Genomic DNA, 15,936 nt, shown 5'->3' with positions numbered 1-15,936 from the left:
GATAGATAGATAGATAGATAGATAGATAGATAGATAGATAGATAGATAGATAGATTAGATTAGATAGATAATATCTTTCTCACCTCACCAGGCCTGGAGGTACACACCTACAATCTTAGTATTTGGAAAGTAGAAGCAGGAGGATTATATCAAGTTTGAGGCCAGATTGGCCACATTCAGTTTCAGGCCAGCCAATGAACTATAATAAGACTGTCCCAAGAAACCATCTCTCTTCTAATCCTCCCAATCTCTGTGAGTCTGCTTGGTAAATGGAAACTCTCTCCTACATTCAAGGTTATGACCACTGAGTGATCACAGAGCAACCTGGCTTGAGTAGCCCCCACACTACAGGATAATCACTGAAGAGGAACAAAAAAGACACACAGGGCAGAAATCAGCATGAGAGATGGGCTACCAGGGGGAATGTGCTCAGCTGACACATCGTTGTGTCAATTCCAAAGGTCCTTAGGTTTATAGGAAAGAGAAGCTGTGCCGTGTTAAAGGTGCAATCCAATTTCTCCTGCGTGCCCTACAAATCTGCTGTGCATAATTAAGTACCCCCATGAACACAGCACCATGGATTTACTGTGCATCAACATGCCTGAAGCAGCACCAATGACTTCTCTTCCAGAGTACATGATTTAATATTTCTCCCCAGAACCTCTGGGAGAAAGCAGCATAACATTAAAAAAATAATAATCATAACATTAAAAAAAAACAGTTTGTTTAATCTCTCTATTTGATCCTTAACAAACTTGCGTTTTTAACATGATGATGGCAACTTAGATATAGGTGGATTTAGGAAAACAGGAAAAAGGAGGAAGAAAGAGGATCATTAACACAAAAGTTTTATTATGTATTCCATTACCTTTTTAAAATATTTCCCTAAACACTTGTCTTCAGGAAATAATTTTATCTGTTACCCTACATGAAAATCATTTGCAACTCACACTGATAATGAAGATTCCTAGGTTCCTAGCCCAAATTCCTAGCCCATCATGAATCCATGATGCAGCCTAGAAATTTTCCATTTTAACTGCTTACCTAACAGATTCATACAGATGTGTCTAAATAGCATATATTATTGCCACTTTAAGATAGATTAATGAAGAACAGTCTCTCTCGCTCTCTCCTTGAAAATCATGTTCATGGTGGCATTGTGCCCTCTAGTGGACAATTTTGCTGGGTCTTTCCCTTCCACACATTATAAAGACCCTGCTCAAAAACATCAAAACGCTCTTCATGAAAACAATGGTTGGCAGAATACAATGGAGCGATGAGGCAAAAGGGCCTAAGAAAAGACATCTTGATAATCCAGCATCAGACTTGTGCACATTTACAGAAGAATGTATATATACTGTAGGTTTATATATTTTAGAGAGGAAATTTTAGATAAAGTTGGCAATGCAGAAGAATTGTTCCTTAGGTGCTCAGGTTCTGTTATCTGCAGATCCCATCAATTGCGGGTTTAAATTAATGAGAGGAAAAGTGTGCCTGTACTTTGATTATGTTTCCACCTTTTTTCTTGCCATTGCTTCCGAGACACTACAGTCTTGTATCTTTTTGGGTACTAAATCATCTAGGGATGACTTAGAGTATACAAACGGGTATGCAGCGGTGATATACAACTCTTCTGCCATTTCATGCAATAGACTGAATGTTTGAACACTTCTGAACTCCTGACAAACTTTGCCTAATGTCAGTAGGCTCTTCAGTCACTTGAAGATTCACAAATTCAGTTGTCCACAGATAGGGAGCAGTTTATGCAAATGAGTGGAGTGGGGTAGCTATACATGAAGGAGACAGTGGGGACCCAGGCAAATCAAGTTTGCTATCATGAAATAACTTCTAAGCCTACGATGGATGTAATGGCTTTATTTCCCAAGCCAGCTGGATTCCCTGGTTTATGTACTGACTTCCTGCATGCTATTTGTATGTAGTCCATGACTCAGCCTCATCCATACAGGAGATAGCATCGCAGGGCTGTGGATATAGCTCAGTAGCAGAGTGCATGCCCAGCATGAGTGGGGTGCTGGTTTGAGCCCCCACCTACAAAAAATGTAGGTGGCACTTTTCTCCAATTTTATCAGAGGAGCTGAGCTACGAAGAGGGTGAGTCATGTGCCCCAGGTTACATAAAGCTCTTTGACAGTGTCTGTCTCACCCCAGATTGGCCCCAGTGGTCACCCCAGATTCTGGAATCTTTATCAGATTGGCCCCAGTGGCTCTCCAAGGTGACTGACTTGTGCTCACTCACAACTGCAGGCCTCCTGCTCCTAGTCCTTTCTCTGCTCCCTCTTCTCGCTCAGTATCGTTTGGTCTGAGACTGCCGTTATCCTTGCTTTTAGATGGTTTCTCCTATGCACGTTGGAACTCCTCTCTGCACCATCAGAGCACACCATGTGACTAACAGCTCCACTGTGTTGTACTTTGTGGTCCAGACTCTCACGCTGTAAACAAAGTCATCCATCCTATTCATTCAGCACCTGCTCATTGTTCTTGCTTTAACTATTGGTGTTCTAGCGACCCCTGGGGTTTTGTGACAAATTGCATTTGACTGCTTTTGCTTCCTATTTCTTTGTCCCAAGTGCAGGAATGTCACATCATTGATGAGATGGCAGGCCTCAGTGCAATAAGACAAGCGCTTCTTAGTGTCCTCTCTCAGGGCTTTAAATATTAAGATAAAGCGGATTCTATAAAGATCCAAGTTAACCATCTTCTGAGAAGAAGAGCATTTTCTTGTACTTATCCACCCGAAGGAAGCTCTGTGAGCTGTGCCATTGCTAAGGTAGTTGTCAATATAGCTTCCACGTGACGTTTCCACCACCCCACTGCCCAAGTTCTACATTTCACATAACCTTGCCACAAGCATCACATCAGTGCTTGGGATGTATGTTTGTATACGGACTTGAACTCCGTGCCCCAAACATGCTGGAGAAGCACTCTACTATTGAGCTTTATCTCCAGCCTTGGCATGTTTGAGTCCCTTAATCTTTCATTAAAAGAAAACATAAACTAGGACATTCAGGATAATCTGTAACAAATTACATTCACTCCTGAAGAAGAAGAAGAAGAAGAAGAAGAAGAAGAAGAAGAAGAAGAAGAAAAAGGCATCACTATATAATCTTGTAGATGACACCACTTACTGTATGCAAAGCAGCATCTTTGTCCCTATAGTCAACAAAAATAAATCTTATTAATTTGTTTTGAGGTTTGACATTCAAGAAAATCTATTCCTTGTCGAGAAATAGATGGTGTTGATGACTTAATTCTGCATGATCAGCTCTCATCCACATCTCTCAGAGATGGTAGCAAGCAAGGAGCACTCGGATGTGGGGCTAGAGATAGCACTGTGTGTATTTATAACTGATAGACACTCACAGTGCTCACCGGATCCTTTTTAACTTACTGGTACTGTTCGGCACTTACATTTGTGACATACTTAGCAACTTTATGTGCCAAGTAAAGCAGGCTATTCCTGTCAGCACTTTAGGCAAGAGGGAACGAAGGGACAGAGAATGAAAATAACCCAGGTGAGTCATAACCCAGATTCTAGCCCTTGGCAGAGCTAGAATCTGACCCCAGAGACTTCCATCTCCATAAGCATCCCTTGGGTCATAAGACTGCACTACAGATCAGCATGACAAATTCAGGAGGGTGTGTGTGTGTGTGTGTGTGTGTGTGTGTGTGTGTTGTGTTGTGTGTCTGTGTGCTATCCTTTGCTTTGTTCACAGAATGCCTGTTACTCAGGAGTTCAAAAGGCAAAAAGAGTTTCAGTTTGAGCAATAGCAACTTAAGACTATTGATTTCAGATTCTCAGCCGTTCTTCTCCTTTATAATAAAGTTTAGCAGTCATTTTTAGCAAGTCAGCTAACCTCAACAACATAGCAATAACTGCATCCTAAACCAACCCATGGACAAACTCTTCAAATGGCAACGACTATTTCTCTTTTCATTGGATCCTTCAAAAGCCCCCTCTGAATATGTGGTCCATCTCTTCCTGTTTCCACTTAAAATCTCTTCCTTGTAATGCTGTTGTACAAATTCTTTTCCTCTTGTCCATCTTATTAAGAGAAACAGAGGAACTGGATGTACAAACTATCCCTTCACTACAGGCCATGTACGGAGGTGTCAAACAATTATCAGCATTCGCAGATAAAACATCTCAGTGTTTAGTCATCAGTGACAAAATGGATAGTTAAGTATAGTTCTGCTAAAGGACAGTTTCAAGTATACTTTCTGATGTACCTGTAACAATAACTACTTCTGCCACTCAGTGACTTTAACCAGCTGCTGTGTCTCCAGCTGGCTTCCTGCTTCCTGGTGACCATCAAGCTTTCAGCAATTCCACTGAAGATCTGAAAAGATTAACTTTCTCGTCTCCTATTCTGAAATGATTGGCTACATGTATAGCTGTAAACCTTCATCTCAAGGGTTAGTCTTTGTAAATGCTCAGGTGCTGAGTTTTGGTTCCCTCCCAAAGTACTTAAAACTGTTAACTGGCACAATACTGTTTTAATAAGTTTTCCTGTCACTTCAATGTTAATTTGGAAAGTAAAACTAAAATTAAAAGGAAGCTGCTTGTTTCAGTGATTAATGAACTGATGGCCAAGCATTTTATTTTAAACAAATTTTCTGGTTCTGTGATTTTCTTTTACTCAAGCATGATGTATTTGCGTTAGACAGACGGCTGGATTGTCCTGCTGACTCAGTCACCTTCCCTTTGCTACTGAGCTAGGTTGTGACAGGGAGTGCCAAGTGCTGTTCCTATGCCCCATCAAGGCCACGCCATTACTCTACAAGGGTCCCACCTTAGGTAGGAGGGGCTCAAATTTCAGAGTGTCAGAGAAACTGGATGGCTTGCTAAAACCCAAATCACACCTGCATTTGATTTTGAGAACATCTGAGATCTAAGGATAGACTCGTCCTGTGACCTCCATCCTGTGTCATGTGTGCGCACTCTCTCACTCACTCACTCACTCTCTCACTCACTCTCTCACTCTCTCACTCAGTAATTGAAAATCACAGACTACAGCAATGCTGTTGCCAGAATTTCTAATTCAGTAAGTGTGAGGTGGGGCTCCAAACACTGGACTATGGCCACGTTCCTCAGCTCCCAGGCTGGTTCTGGGGAACACTCTTCAGAACTACTTCTCTAGAATGGAGCCTCAAGAAACTGCTCCAATGTGTCATAGCACAGAGCCTTCAAACAGTGTGCATAAATTCTCACATAACGTACTGCGCTAAGGTGTCTGAAACATGCAATGCATTTCAGGCCTGGTGTGTGTGACAAAGCCCATGATAATAACACAAGAAGACCCCAAAATTTTCAAAAAGTTAAAGTGCAGCTCTCTGTTTATGCATATGAAATGACAGCAGTCGTCCGAACAGATGGCTAAAAACTCCTGGTCCTGGCTGTACAGAAACACAATACTACTAAGGAGCACGGGGGGCTGATGCCACTGAGAGGCATCGTTTATGCTATCAGACTGTAGATTCCCTAAATACTCTGGGTTGTGTTAGAAATCAGGGAGATATATAGGAAAATTGGGAAGGAAAGAAGGGAGGGACTGAGAAAAAGAGGAATAAGATTCCGCTCAATAAGATTCTGCTTCACTGTTTGGGTTTCTCAGCAAGAGGGTAAATGCCAAAGGTGATAAAAACAAGTTATAAAGACCAGGGTATGCAGAGCTTGAAAGGAAAGTCTAAACCCAGATGTAGAAAGAATGCTAACACTTTGTGAAGTTTGGTTTGGCCAACCTTGTCTGATGTGTTTTCAGAATATAAAGGAGAAATTGACTAGTGACAGGCAGATAGAAAAATGGGAGAACCGAAGAGCTGTGGGAAGGAATCCAGGCATGATGAGGGCAGCTTCTTGTGAAACCAAGACTGCAGAGACTGAGGCAGGAGAATTGTTAGTTCAAGGTCAGCCTGGGCTACATGCCAATACCTTGTCTAAAATATCTAACTATGGGGCTGGGTGATGTGCAGGTCTAGCAGGCGCCCTGGTGCTGATGACGGGGGAATGCTCTGAGCACTGGAAGAACCTTTGCAGGAAATGCCCTCATTGTCACAAGGCACTTCTGGAAATGTGAGCAAAAGAGAGACAAATGCAGTGTAAACTTTCTTAGTGTTTCACTTTGTTTCCACTCGATATTTATGAACCAAGCTTGCCACTGACTCAATTTCAACAATGCAAATATTAAGTTACAGCACGTTTATGACTTGTTAAAATGAGACTTGCACCCTTACTTCCTTCACTTGTCATTATAAAAGCTTGCAGACTTTGTTGAAGTTTTTTAATTATATTTTTATTTTTATATTAATTACAGTTTATTTACTTTGTATCCCAGCCATAGCCCCCTCCCTCATTCCATCCCAATCCCATCCTCCCTCCCTCATCTCCTCTCTGCCCCTCTCTAACTCCACAGATAGGGGAGGTCCTCCTCCCCTTCCATCTGACCTTAGCTTATCAGGTCTCTTCAGGACTGGCTGAAATGTCCTCCTCTGTGGCCTAGCAAGGCTGCTCCTCCTTTGGGGTTGGGGAGGTCAAAGAGCCCACCACTGAGTTCATGTCAGATAGTCCCTGTTCCCCTTACTAGGGTACCCACTTGGATACTGAGCTGCCATGGGCTCCATCCAAGGAAGGGTTCTAGGTTATGTCCATGCATGGTCCTTGTTTGGAGAATCCACTGCAAAGAAAAACCCTGTGCCCAGATATATTTAGTCTTTGTGGAGCTCCTGTCCTCTGCAGGTATTACTAACTTTCCCTTCTTTAGTATGATTCCCTGCACTCTGCCCAAGGTTTGGTTATGAGTCTTAGCATTTGCTTTGATACACTGCTAGGTAGAGTCTTTCAAAGGTCCTCTGTGGTAGGCACCTGTCCTGTTACTTGTTTTCTCCTACTTCCAATGCCCATCCCATTTGTCTTTCTAAGTGAGGACTGATCATCTTACCCGGCTCCTCCTTCCTGTTTAGCTTCTTTAGGTGTATAGATTTTAGTATGTTTATCCTATCTTATAGGTCTATTATCCACTTATAAGTGAGTAAATAAATACCGTGTGTGTCTTTCTGCTTCTGGGATACCTCACTCAGGATGATCTTTTCTAGTTCCCACCATTTGCCTGCAAATTTCATGATTTCCTTGTTTTTAATTGTTGAGTAGTATTCTATTGTGTAAATGTAATACAATTTCTGTATCCATTCCTCCGTTGAGGGACATTTGGGTTGTTTCCAGGTTCTGGCTATTATGAATAAAGCTGCTATGAACATGATTGAGCAAATGTCCTTGTTGTGTACTTGAGTATAATTTGGATATATGCCTAGGAGTGGTATATATGGGTCTTGAGGAAGCACTATTCTTAATTGTCTGAGAAAGCACCAGATTGATTTCCAAAGTGGTTGTACAAGCTTACATTCCCACCAGTAATGGAGGAGGGTCCCCTTTCTCCACAACCTCTCCAGCATGTGTTGTCACTTGAGTTTTTGATCTTAGCCATTCTGATGGGTGTAAGGTGAAATCTCAGGGTCGTTTTGATTTGCATTTCCCTGATGACTAAGGATGTTGAGCATTTCTTTAAGTGTTTCTCTGCCAATCTATATTCCTGTATAGAGAATTCTTTGTTTAGCTCTGTACCCCATTTTTAATTGGATTGCTTGAATTGTTGCTATTTAACTTCTTTAGTTCTTTATATAGTCTGGATATTAGCCCTCTGTCAGATATAGGGTTGATGAAGATTCTTTCCCAGTCTGTAGGCTGTCATTTTGTTCTGACGACAGTTTCCTTTGCTTTACAGAAGCTTTTCAGTTTCATGAGGTCCCATTAATTGATTGTTGCTCTTAGAGCCTGTGCTGTTGGTGTTCTGTTCAGTAAGTTGTCTCCTGTGCCAATGAGGTCATGGCTTTTCCCCACTTTTTCTTCTAACCATTTTAGTGTGTCTGGTTTTATGTTGAGCTCTTTTATCCACTTGGACTTTAGTTTTGTGCAGGCTGATAAATATGGATCTATTTTCATTTTTCTGCATGTAGACATCCAGTTAGACAAGCACCATTTGCTGAAAATGCTGTCTTTTTTTTCCATTGAATGATTTTGGCTTCTTTGTCAGAAATCAAGTACCCACAGGTGTTTGGATTTATTTCTGCATCTTCTATTTAGTTCTATTGATCCTCCTTTCTGTTTCTATGCCAAAACCATGCAGTTTTTATTACTATTGCTCTGTAATACAGCTTGAGATCAGGGATGGAGATACCTTCAGATGATCTGTTGTTGTTGAAAAGGATTTTTGTTTGTTTGTTTGTTTTACACTAACTTGAGCAGACGTGATAATTGATAATTGCCTTGGTTTTGTTGTGTTGTTTGGGATCGTGTGTTCATAGTATCAGTATCACATGCAATAATGTCTTCAAGCAGTAGGGGTCACTGTGGCCAGGCATCTACACTGTGTGCTGGTGAATTTCTGAATGGTTCTGTGAGGATTTATAAAGTAAAAAAGGAATGACACTGTTAGATTTTCTCCTTAAAATGTCACTTCTAATGTCACCAGTTAGTGACAGCCTCTGGGCTCCTACTGTTTGACACAGCGTCTTTACAAATAATTTGATTCTTCCCTATCCATTCTCGATATACATATTGTTTGTTTGTATTTTAGATTCCATTTCTTAAAATTTCTTTTTAGATATAAGTCTCAAAGAGATTTATTCATTTGTATTTACACATATCTATGAGCCAGAAAGTGTTACACCACCTTGAGCTGGAGTTACAGGTGCCTGTGAACAAGTTCATGCAGGTGCCAAAAAACTGAGACCCGCCTTCTGCCAGGCCAGGGGCACCAAGCCGCCCCTCCCGCCACAAATACCTCAGTTCTTGTGCGTTTCTTTAAACCTAGTTTTCTGATTGAGGGTGGAGAGAGAGGAGGAAGAAAGACAGAAAGAGAGAGAGAGGGGTGAGAGTTTACAAATGTTAATCTCCTGCACTAAGATCCAGAAGATTCTGCACATGAATAATTGACTTTCCGCATGATCTTGAATTTGGAGGGGTGATATGGGGGTAATTTGAGAAATATGTACTAAATTAGAAAATGCTATTGGCAAATGGTAATGTTCTCTGATTTATATAAATTATTCCAATTAACTTCATAGAAAAATCAAAGCCAGAACAAGATCATAAAATAGTCTTTCTCAGAAATGATATATAGTTTTGCTAAAAGCCAGCATGTGGATATTCTCAATCCCATATGATCGGTTCGTACTAGTGTCTGTGTGTGGGGTCTGCTTATCTGCAGCTCTGTTAATAATACTCTCTCCTGCACTATTATACTTGGGTTAACACATAAGATGATTTCATGACACAAGCCAAGCACAAGAGTAGCATAACTTGTTAGCTGACTCTTATAAAGCCCTAGAAGGAAAGCTCCATGATGGCTGGCCAATCAGATAGGAGGGATAAAGAGTTCTTCCATAACACCTTTAGAATGCAGCCAGCTTTTATCGTACTTTTCTACAAGCTGAATTCCAAGTTCTTATCCCTCATACTCTGAGAAAGCTAGGAATTATCACATGACCTGGGAAATGATGGCAATGAAGCTTTCTCTGCTTTGTGTGTACAGATCCCACAAGGCTAGCTGGTGCTAACTGAGCTAAGGTCCCCTTGCTTCCTTGAGGTTGCAGGACAGTTGTGGGCATTCTTTCTGGTCATAGTGATTATGACAGCAAGACAGCAAAGAGGAAAAAAACATGGCAACAACCAAAGGAGCAATCTCTGTATCCGTGAGGCAAAATCTTGATGCCCAGGTAGCTAGCCACTGAGAATGCTAGCAAAGGTTGTCTTGGCCAGTGCTGGCAAGGTCTATCTTGACCAAGGAGGTTGGAAAGTCAGCCTTCATCGAGGATCACAGACACTTCTGCTATCACTGCCTGTTTATGGCAGGCCAAGTGAAGAATGGCCACTGTCCACCCAGCCTGGACCCCTGCCCCACTTCCTCTATCCCCACCCCTCCCACCAGCCTATATCGCTGGCCCCCAGCACCCAGCCTGTACCTGTGCCCTGACTGCTACCACACACTTTCTTCTGAGCATGGGACAAGCAGGGCCCAGACAAGGAAAGGTCACCAGCTGGTGGCAGACCCTGGACTTTGTGTCATGTAACCTGTCCTTCCTGCTTTTAATTGAGTTGTACAGGGAACCCTGCATGTCGGTAGGCCGGGGAAGGGAAGGGCTCTTCCAATGTTTCCAGAGTCTTGCTTAAGCAAAGGCATAATAATATAAAGAATTGGCTTTGCACACTGCTTCACAAATTCCTCTCTTGATTTTCATGTGGAAACTCAAGAGGCAAAAATAAATAAATATTCTCAGCATGAAAAGGACACCTTGTGGCTGCAAGGACATCAAAAGTTCAGAATCTCTGTTTTTAAGGTAGGATAAGCAAGCCCTCATATGTACTTTACATACACACTTTACATCAGAAGATTCTTTCACTGACGGAGGGGGCAGCCACCAGCCTTGTGAGGAGGGAAGCTAGGTGACATGTGATTGTTGGAGCATTTGCAGCTTTCATGCAGCAGAGTCAAGGGCGCCATGAAGAGACCCTCAGCAGATCTCTTTTCATTTTTCGGATGTTAAAAGTTATCTCTCAAGGACAGCTGTAAACAGAGAACGTTAATTCCCCTAGTGGTTCAGGGTGCACCATTAAAATCCACGTTCAAGTGTCCTGTTGGCCACGCAGCGCTGCCCCGTTATATGGTGAGCCATGTCATGAGGGCTGCCGGTCGCTACTAGAACCTGGTACCACAGCAAAGTCATGGGCTGAAGCCTGAAAGGAAATGTTTTCTTTAAAAATGGTAACATTTTATTATTGTGTGTGTGCATGTGTGAAAGCCCATGGTCAACATTTGGTGTTTTCTTCTACCACTCTCTACTGCAGTGGTTTTTGGTTTTTATTGTTTTGTGACAGTGTTTCTCACTGAACCTGGAACTCACCATTTCCAGTACTTGGCCTGGCCGTGGAACCCCAGAGTCTTTCTGTTTCTACCTCCCAGCACAGGAATTACAACCACACACTACCATGTCTCACTTTCGCCAACCTACTCATCACCACACCAGTCAAAAATCACACAATATTGTAAATGTACCTCGTTTCTATTGCAGAATGAGATACAAACTGGTTTAATCCATTTGGAGACTAGGGAACTATTTCTTACAAATTAAGTTATATTTAAAAGTATTCAGTAGTGGTTTCACATCTCTCTGAATGCAGAATCTTACTTGAACTTAGCTGTATCGTGTAAAACTGACAGCAGGATGCTTACACTGCAAAATCCTATCTGAGCATGAAGGCAAGCAGAACCTTCTGGTTGTAAACTTGGTGCTGAGTGATTTGTTTCTGTTTGCAGTGGGAAAAACTCCAGATGACCACAAGTGAAAGGAGGAAGATCTTCTGCTCTGTCACATTCCATGTCATCGCTGTCACCTGTGTGGTGTGGTCTTTGTACGTGTTGATAGATCGGACAGCAGAAGAAATCAAGCAAGGTAACGACAATGGTAAGGACCTCCTCCTCCTCCTTCCCTGCGTCCTCATGGTAGTACCCAGGGATGCACAGGAGCTGATTCTGAAGTTTCCATTTCCACTGGGTTTCCAGGTGGGACACCTGAGCAAGTGCTAACACTTGCAGCCAAGTGTTCTCCAGTTATCTCCTTGAGCAACTCTGCCTACAAAGCACGTATCACTTGGGATCCCAAGTTAGGACTTGAGATGTCATAGGTCCAAGTGCCACTTAGCCATGAGAGATACATGGGTATCGCCAACCACTTCACACTCCCAGAAGTTCACTGAAGACTAAGTTCTGCCTGACACAAAAACACACCCTGTTAGCAAAGTGGAGCATTGCCAGGCCCTGGTGGCACATGCCTTTAATTCCTTTAGGGGACAAAAGCAGGCAGATTGTTTCATTATGGACAGCCTGGCTACAGAGTAATTTTCAGGACCACCAGGGCCACACAGAGAAACTTTGTCTCAGAGAAGGAGGAGGAGGAGGAGGAGGAGGAGGAGGAGGAGGAGGAGGAGGAGGAGGAGCAGGAGGAGCAGGAGGAGGAGCAGGAGGAGGAGCAGGAGGAGCGGGAGGAAAGGAAGCAGGGGAGGGAGGGAAGGAAGGAAAGAAGGAAGGGAAGGAAAAAAAGAAGAAAAGAAAGGAAAAAGGAAGGAAGGAAGGGAGGAAGGAAGGGAGGGAGGGAGGGAGGGAGGGAGGGAGGGAGGGAGGGAGGGAAGGAAAAAAAGAAGAAAAGAAAGGAAGAAGGAAGGAAGGAAAGAAGGAAAGAAAAAAAGAAGGAAAGAAGGAAGGAAGGAAGGAAGGAAGGAAGGAAGGAAGGAAGGAAGGAAGGAAGGAAGGAAGGAAGGAAAGAAGGAAAGAAAAAAGAAGGAAAGAAGGAAGGAAGGAAAGAAAGAAAAAGTGGAAAGTTCGGGTTTTCTTTAATTTACCCTGCCTGCTGCTTCTTTGAAGGTACAAGGTAATACTGCAGTAGAGAATGTGTCCTGGATGCCTTGTGCTGGGTAATTTTATACAGTGGCGAAGCACTGTAGTTGAAACTTTTAGCTATGCCCCATTTGTGAAGGGTGGTGTGCAGGCTACAAAGAAAGATAGTCCAAAATATTATCTTAATGTTTAACGCTTTCCCAGGTCTGTCCACTTGGGGGCAGCAGTGCACACAGTGTGTGTGTGTGTGTGTGTGTGTGTGTGTGTGTGTGTGTGTGTGTGAATACTCTGTGCTCTCTGGAATGGGAAGGACTTTGAAGGTTCCTGGCCTGCAAGGCTCCTGCTGCACACGGTTGTTTAAGGCAGATCCTAGCGTTCTTTTATAAAAACAAAAACATAAAAACAGCCTATACCAAGTCTAAATACTTAAAAAAAAAAAAAATGTAGGATGGAATTTTTTAGAACTGATTTATGCAGCATTAACTCATTTGTAAGTGGAACCAATTACATCCAGTTCGCCTTTGCCACATGATGATTTCTCTCAGTGTTTCTTGCTTTTAAAGTGTCCTACTAAATCTAGAGTTCATAAATTCTCACCCTCTGCAGGCAGGACCTTAAAAAAATAATTGCACACATCAAGTACCAGACACCAAGCTATTCCTAAGTGGAAAGCAGGGTCCCTATTTCACATCACCCAACACCCCACTTAAGAGAAAAGTGTTCATAGTTAGCAGGGCAGATCTGGTGACTCCTGGCCAGAGACTTTCTACTCTTAGATGGCTAAGTGGAGCCCCAACTGGAGAACCACACATTTCCATAACTAGGCATTCTCCTGATGTGGCCAGAATGTGATGAACTAGAATCCCTCATTTTACCAGTGTTATACCTAGACTATATATATATATATATATATATATATATATATATATATATATATATATATATATAGTCTGATACTGATTGACTAGGGCCACAGAACAAACTCTGGAACTGAACTGTGACAGCCCCCGTTTCCCCCCACCCCTGCCCACCCAATCCTAGCATGAATGTTACAGAGCTCTTAAGCTTGAATACCATAAACATCTGTGCCAAGTTTTTCTACTGATCAGGATTTAGGAATAGACTTCCTTAGGAGCATGTCTTTGGGGTACATTTATCCTTTTCTCATTGGTTGGTTTATTCAGCTGTGGAGGGGAGACTTGCCTAGCATTCCTGTCTCAACTTGCCAACCAGAATACAAGTTACCCACATACACATCTCTCTCAGCCAAGCTGGATGTCAGTTACTCAGGGAGGTATTAGGAACTTAAACTTTATTTTACCCCAATTCAAAATGTAAGCTTTACTCAAAATGGCTCCAGTATGGTTCCTTCTTACACCACATCTCTCCAGAAACCACAAAATCCATACCCCTTCCTTTCTTCTGCCTCCCCTCTGCTCATGCGCCAGTGGTCATCATGCTATTCTTAGAACTTTTAACTGCTGCTTGCATGCTGATAACTTCCTTCCACCCAATTTTAGACCCAGTTCATAATATGCTCCAAATATTGCATCTTCCTCCCTTCTAGGAACATCTCTGAAAGATGTCCAGGGACTCCAAGCTCATACTCAGTCATTCACTACATCAAACATCAGCACTAGGAAAAAGGCATCCTTAATATCTGGGTCATCCATTTCTCTGGTCAGTCTTTCTTCTCTCTTAAATCACTGATCAAATCCTATGCATTCTGCCTCATACAACCCTGGACTCTTTCCAGTTATCTCCTTCCCCACTAAAAATATTCATGTAAAACTGTGTTTTTATATGAAACAGCCAAAGCCTCTTCCCTAGACTTTCTCCATTCTCCCCACCTTCAACTCATGTTCATTAACTATCACAAAATGCAAATTCATGAATAGGAACAAATCCTACTCCCACTTAGCCAATCTTGTTAATATGTGACCCCAATTCTTTCTTGGGACTTTGCAGCACCAAGGACCTAGGCATCACCAATTAGATTAAATATCCATCTTTCCCTGAAAATCTTCAGCCAAGTCCTTGCTCAGCTTTTCCTTCTATGAAAAACAACTCTTTCAAGATTCCCTTGCCCAACACACACACACACACACACACACACACAGAGAGAGAGAGAGAGAGAGAGAGAGAGAGAGAGAGACTGTGTTTCCATACACCTTCCTAACCTAAATCCTTGGAAACTATGATTGTAGCTGTGGCTGTAGCTGTAGCTGTAGCTGACTTCTAGAGAGCAGTTCACCCTAATATGACAGGTGCTAGCCTAGTAACTGCTGGTAGGCTGGGGCACTACCTCTGCCTTCTTCACTGGCAGTTACGCTAGAGAAAAATCACCTCTCTGAAGAACAGTTTCCTCATTTGAGAAACTGTGCTACCTGCAGGCATTTTTATATCATTTCAAACATCATGAATTGGACCTTAGCATTGGGTTAACTGCAATGTGTCTACGTAAATGGCCACACCATTCACAGCTTATTTACACTGAATTTTACATGTTAGTATTATTTGGGGAGTTAATTTCATTACTACAATAGATTAAGGAAAATACACACTATGTTGTTTGATTTACACAACAAAGAACAGAGAGAAGAGAAAACATTACATTGCAGATGCAGTCATATTTTGTAATTCTGTGTAATCAAAGCACTAGCCCACTCCACTCTAGCTGATTAGTGAGGTAATTTTTCAAGACATGCTGCCCCCTGCAGCCTCTGGGTGTTCTTTTGCTGCTGGGTGATTTCAAGGCTTTAGACACATTCTAGTTGTTTCCAATCATATAATAGGATATGGAGAACGTTAAGGAATACCACACTTCAGAGACCTAGAGACTGTTGGCTTAACAGTGAGAATAAACACCTGCCTGAACCACAGCTGTACTACAAACCCATCTGGAATCTTCTGGTTTCTCCAATGTGATATAAAAAGAAAAGAGAAAAATGAGATATTAAAGATATCCTAGCCTCATGCCAGAGAGGACAGAAATCTGGCTCTACTACCAAGGGAAATGCATTTTTTGAGAAAAGGTATTTCTAAAAAGCAAATGCATCTGAAAGGGCAGGGGACTACAGTCCAATTTATAAGCCATTGTTATTTGGTAAAAAGCTCAGCTTAAGACCTCCTTATCAAATGTAGAGCACATGCTCTTCATTGATTTTGGTGATCTCTTTTAGGTGTCCCTTTTGTGAAAGAATTACATTTGCTAAGGATGCAGGGGGCACACGGTGCGGTTGTATGGGCTGCTTCTGTGCCAACACCATGACTGGCAGCTAGCTAAGTGGACATCAGTCCTCCTAGATTCTAGAGACATCCAAAAGTTGGATTCTACAAGGAGTGAGAAAGATTTGAGTATGGGCACCAAGAAAACCGCTGCTCTTCATGTGAAGCTTGGACAGCCAGAGATATGCAACATTCAAGTCATTCAGGCCATCACAGTGGCTGTTCACAGGCACTCAACTCATTCA

At 42.3% G+C, this 15,936-nt stretch overlaps 1 protein-coding gene across 2 annotated transcripts in view; it reads left to right on the top strand.

Annotated features, from left to right (window-relative positions):
* Positions 1 to 15,936, top strand: part of Marchf1 (membrane associated ring-CH-type finger 1) — a 524,397-nt gene that overhangs the window by 501,513 nt on the left and 6,948 nt on the right. For both annotated transcript variants that reach the window (XM_055618726.1, XM_055618727.1), the window contains one exon: positions 11,387 to 11,534. In XM_055618726.1, coding sequence (XP_055474701.1) covers positions 11,387 to 11,534 — 148 coding nt within the window. The remainder of the gene's footprint in view (positions 1 to 11,386; positions 11,535 to 15,936) is intronic.

Source organism: Psammomys obesus, unplaced genomic scaffold, assembly GCF_907164565.1.
Source record: "Psammomys obesus unplaced genomic scaffold, mPsaObe1.curated_primary_1811, whole genome shotgun sequence".
In the NCBI taxonomy this organism is placed as follows: Eukaryota; Metazoa; Chordata; class Mammalia; order Rodentia; family Muridae; genus Psammomys; species Psammomys obesus.
The sequence above is the reverse complement of the archived record's forward strand: the minus strand, read 5'-3'. Positions and strand labels throughout refer to the sequence as shown.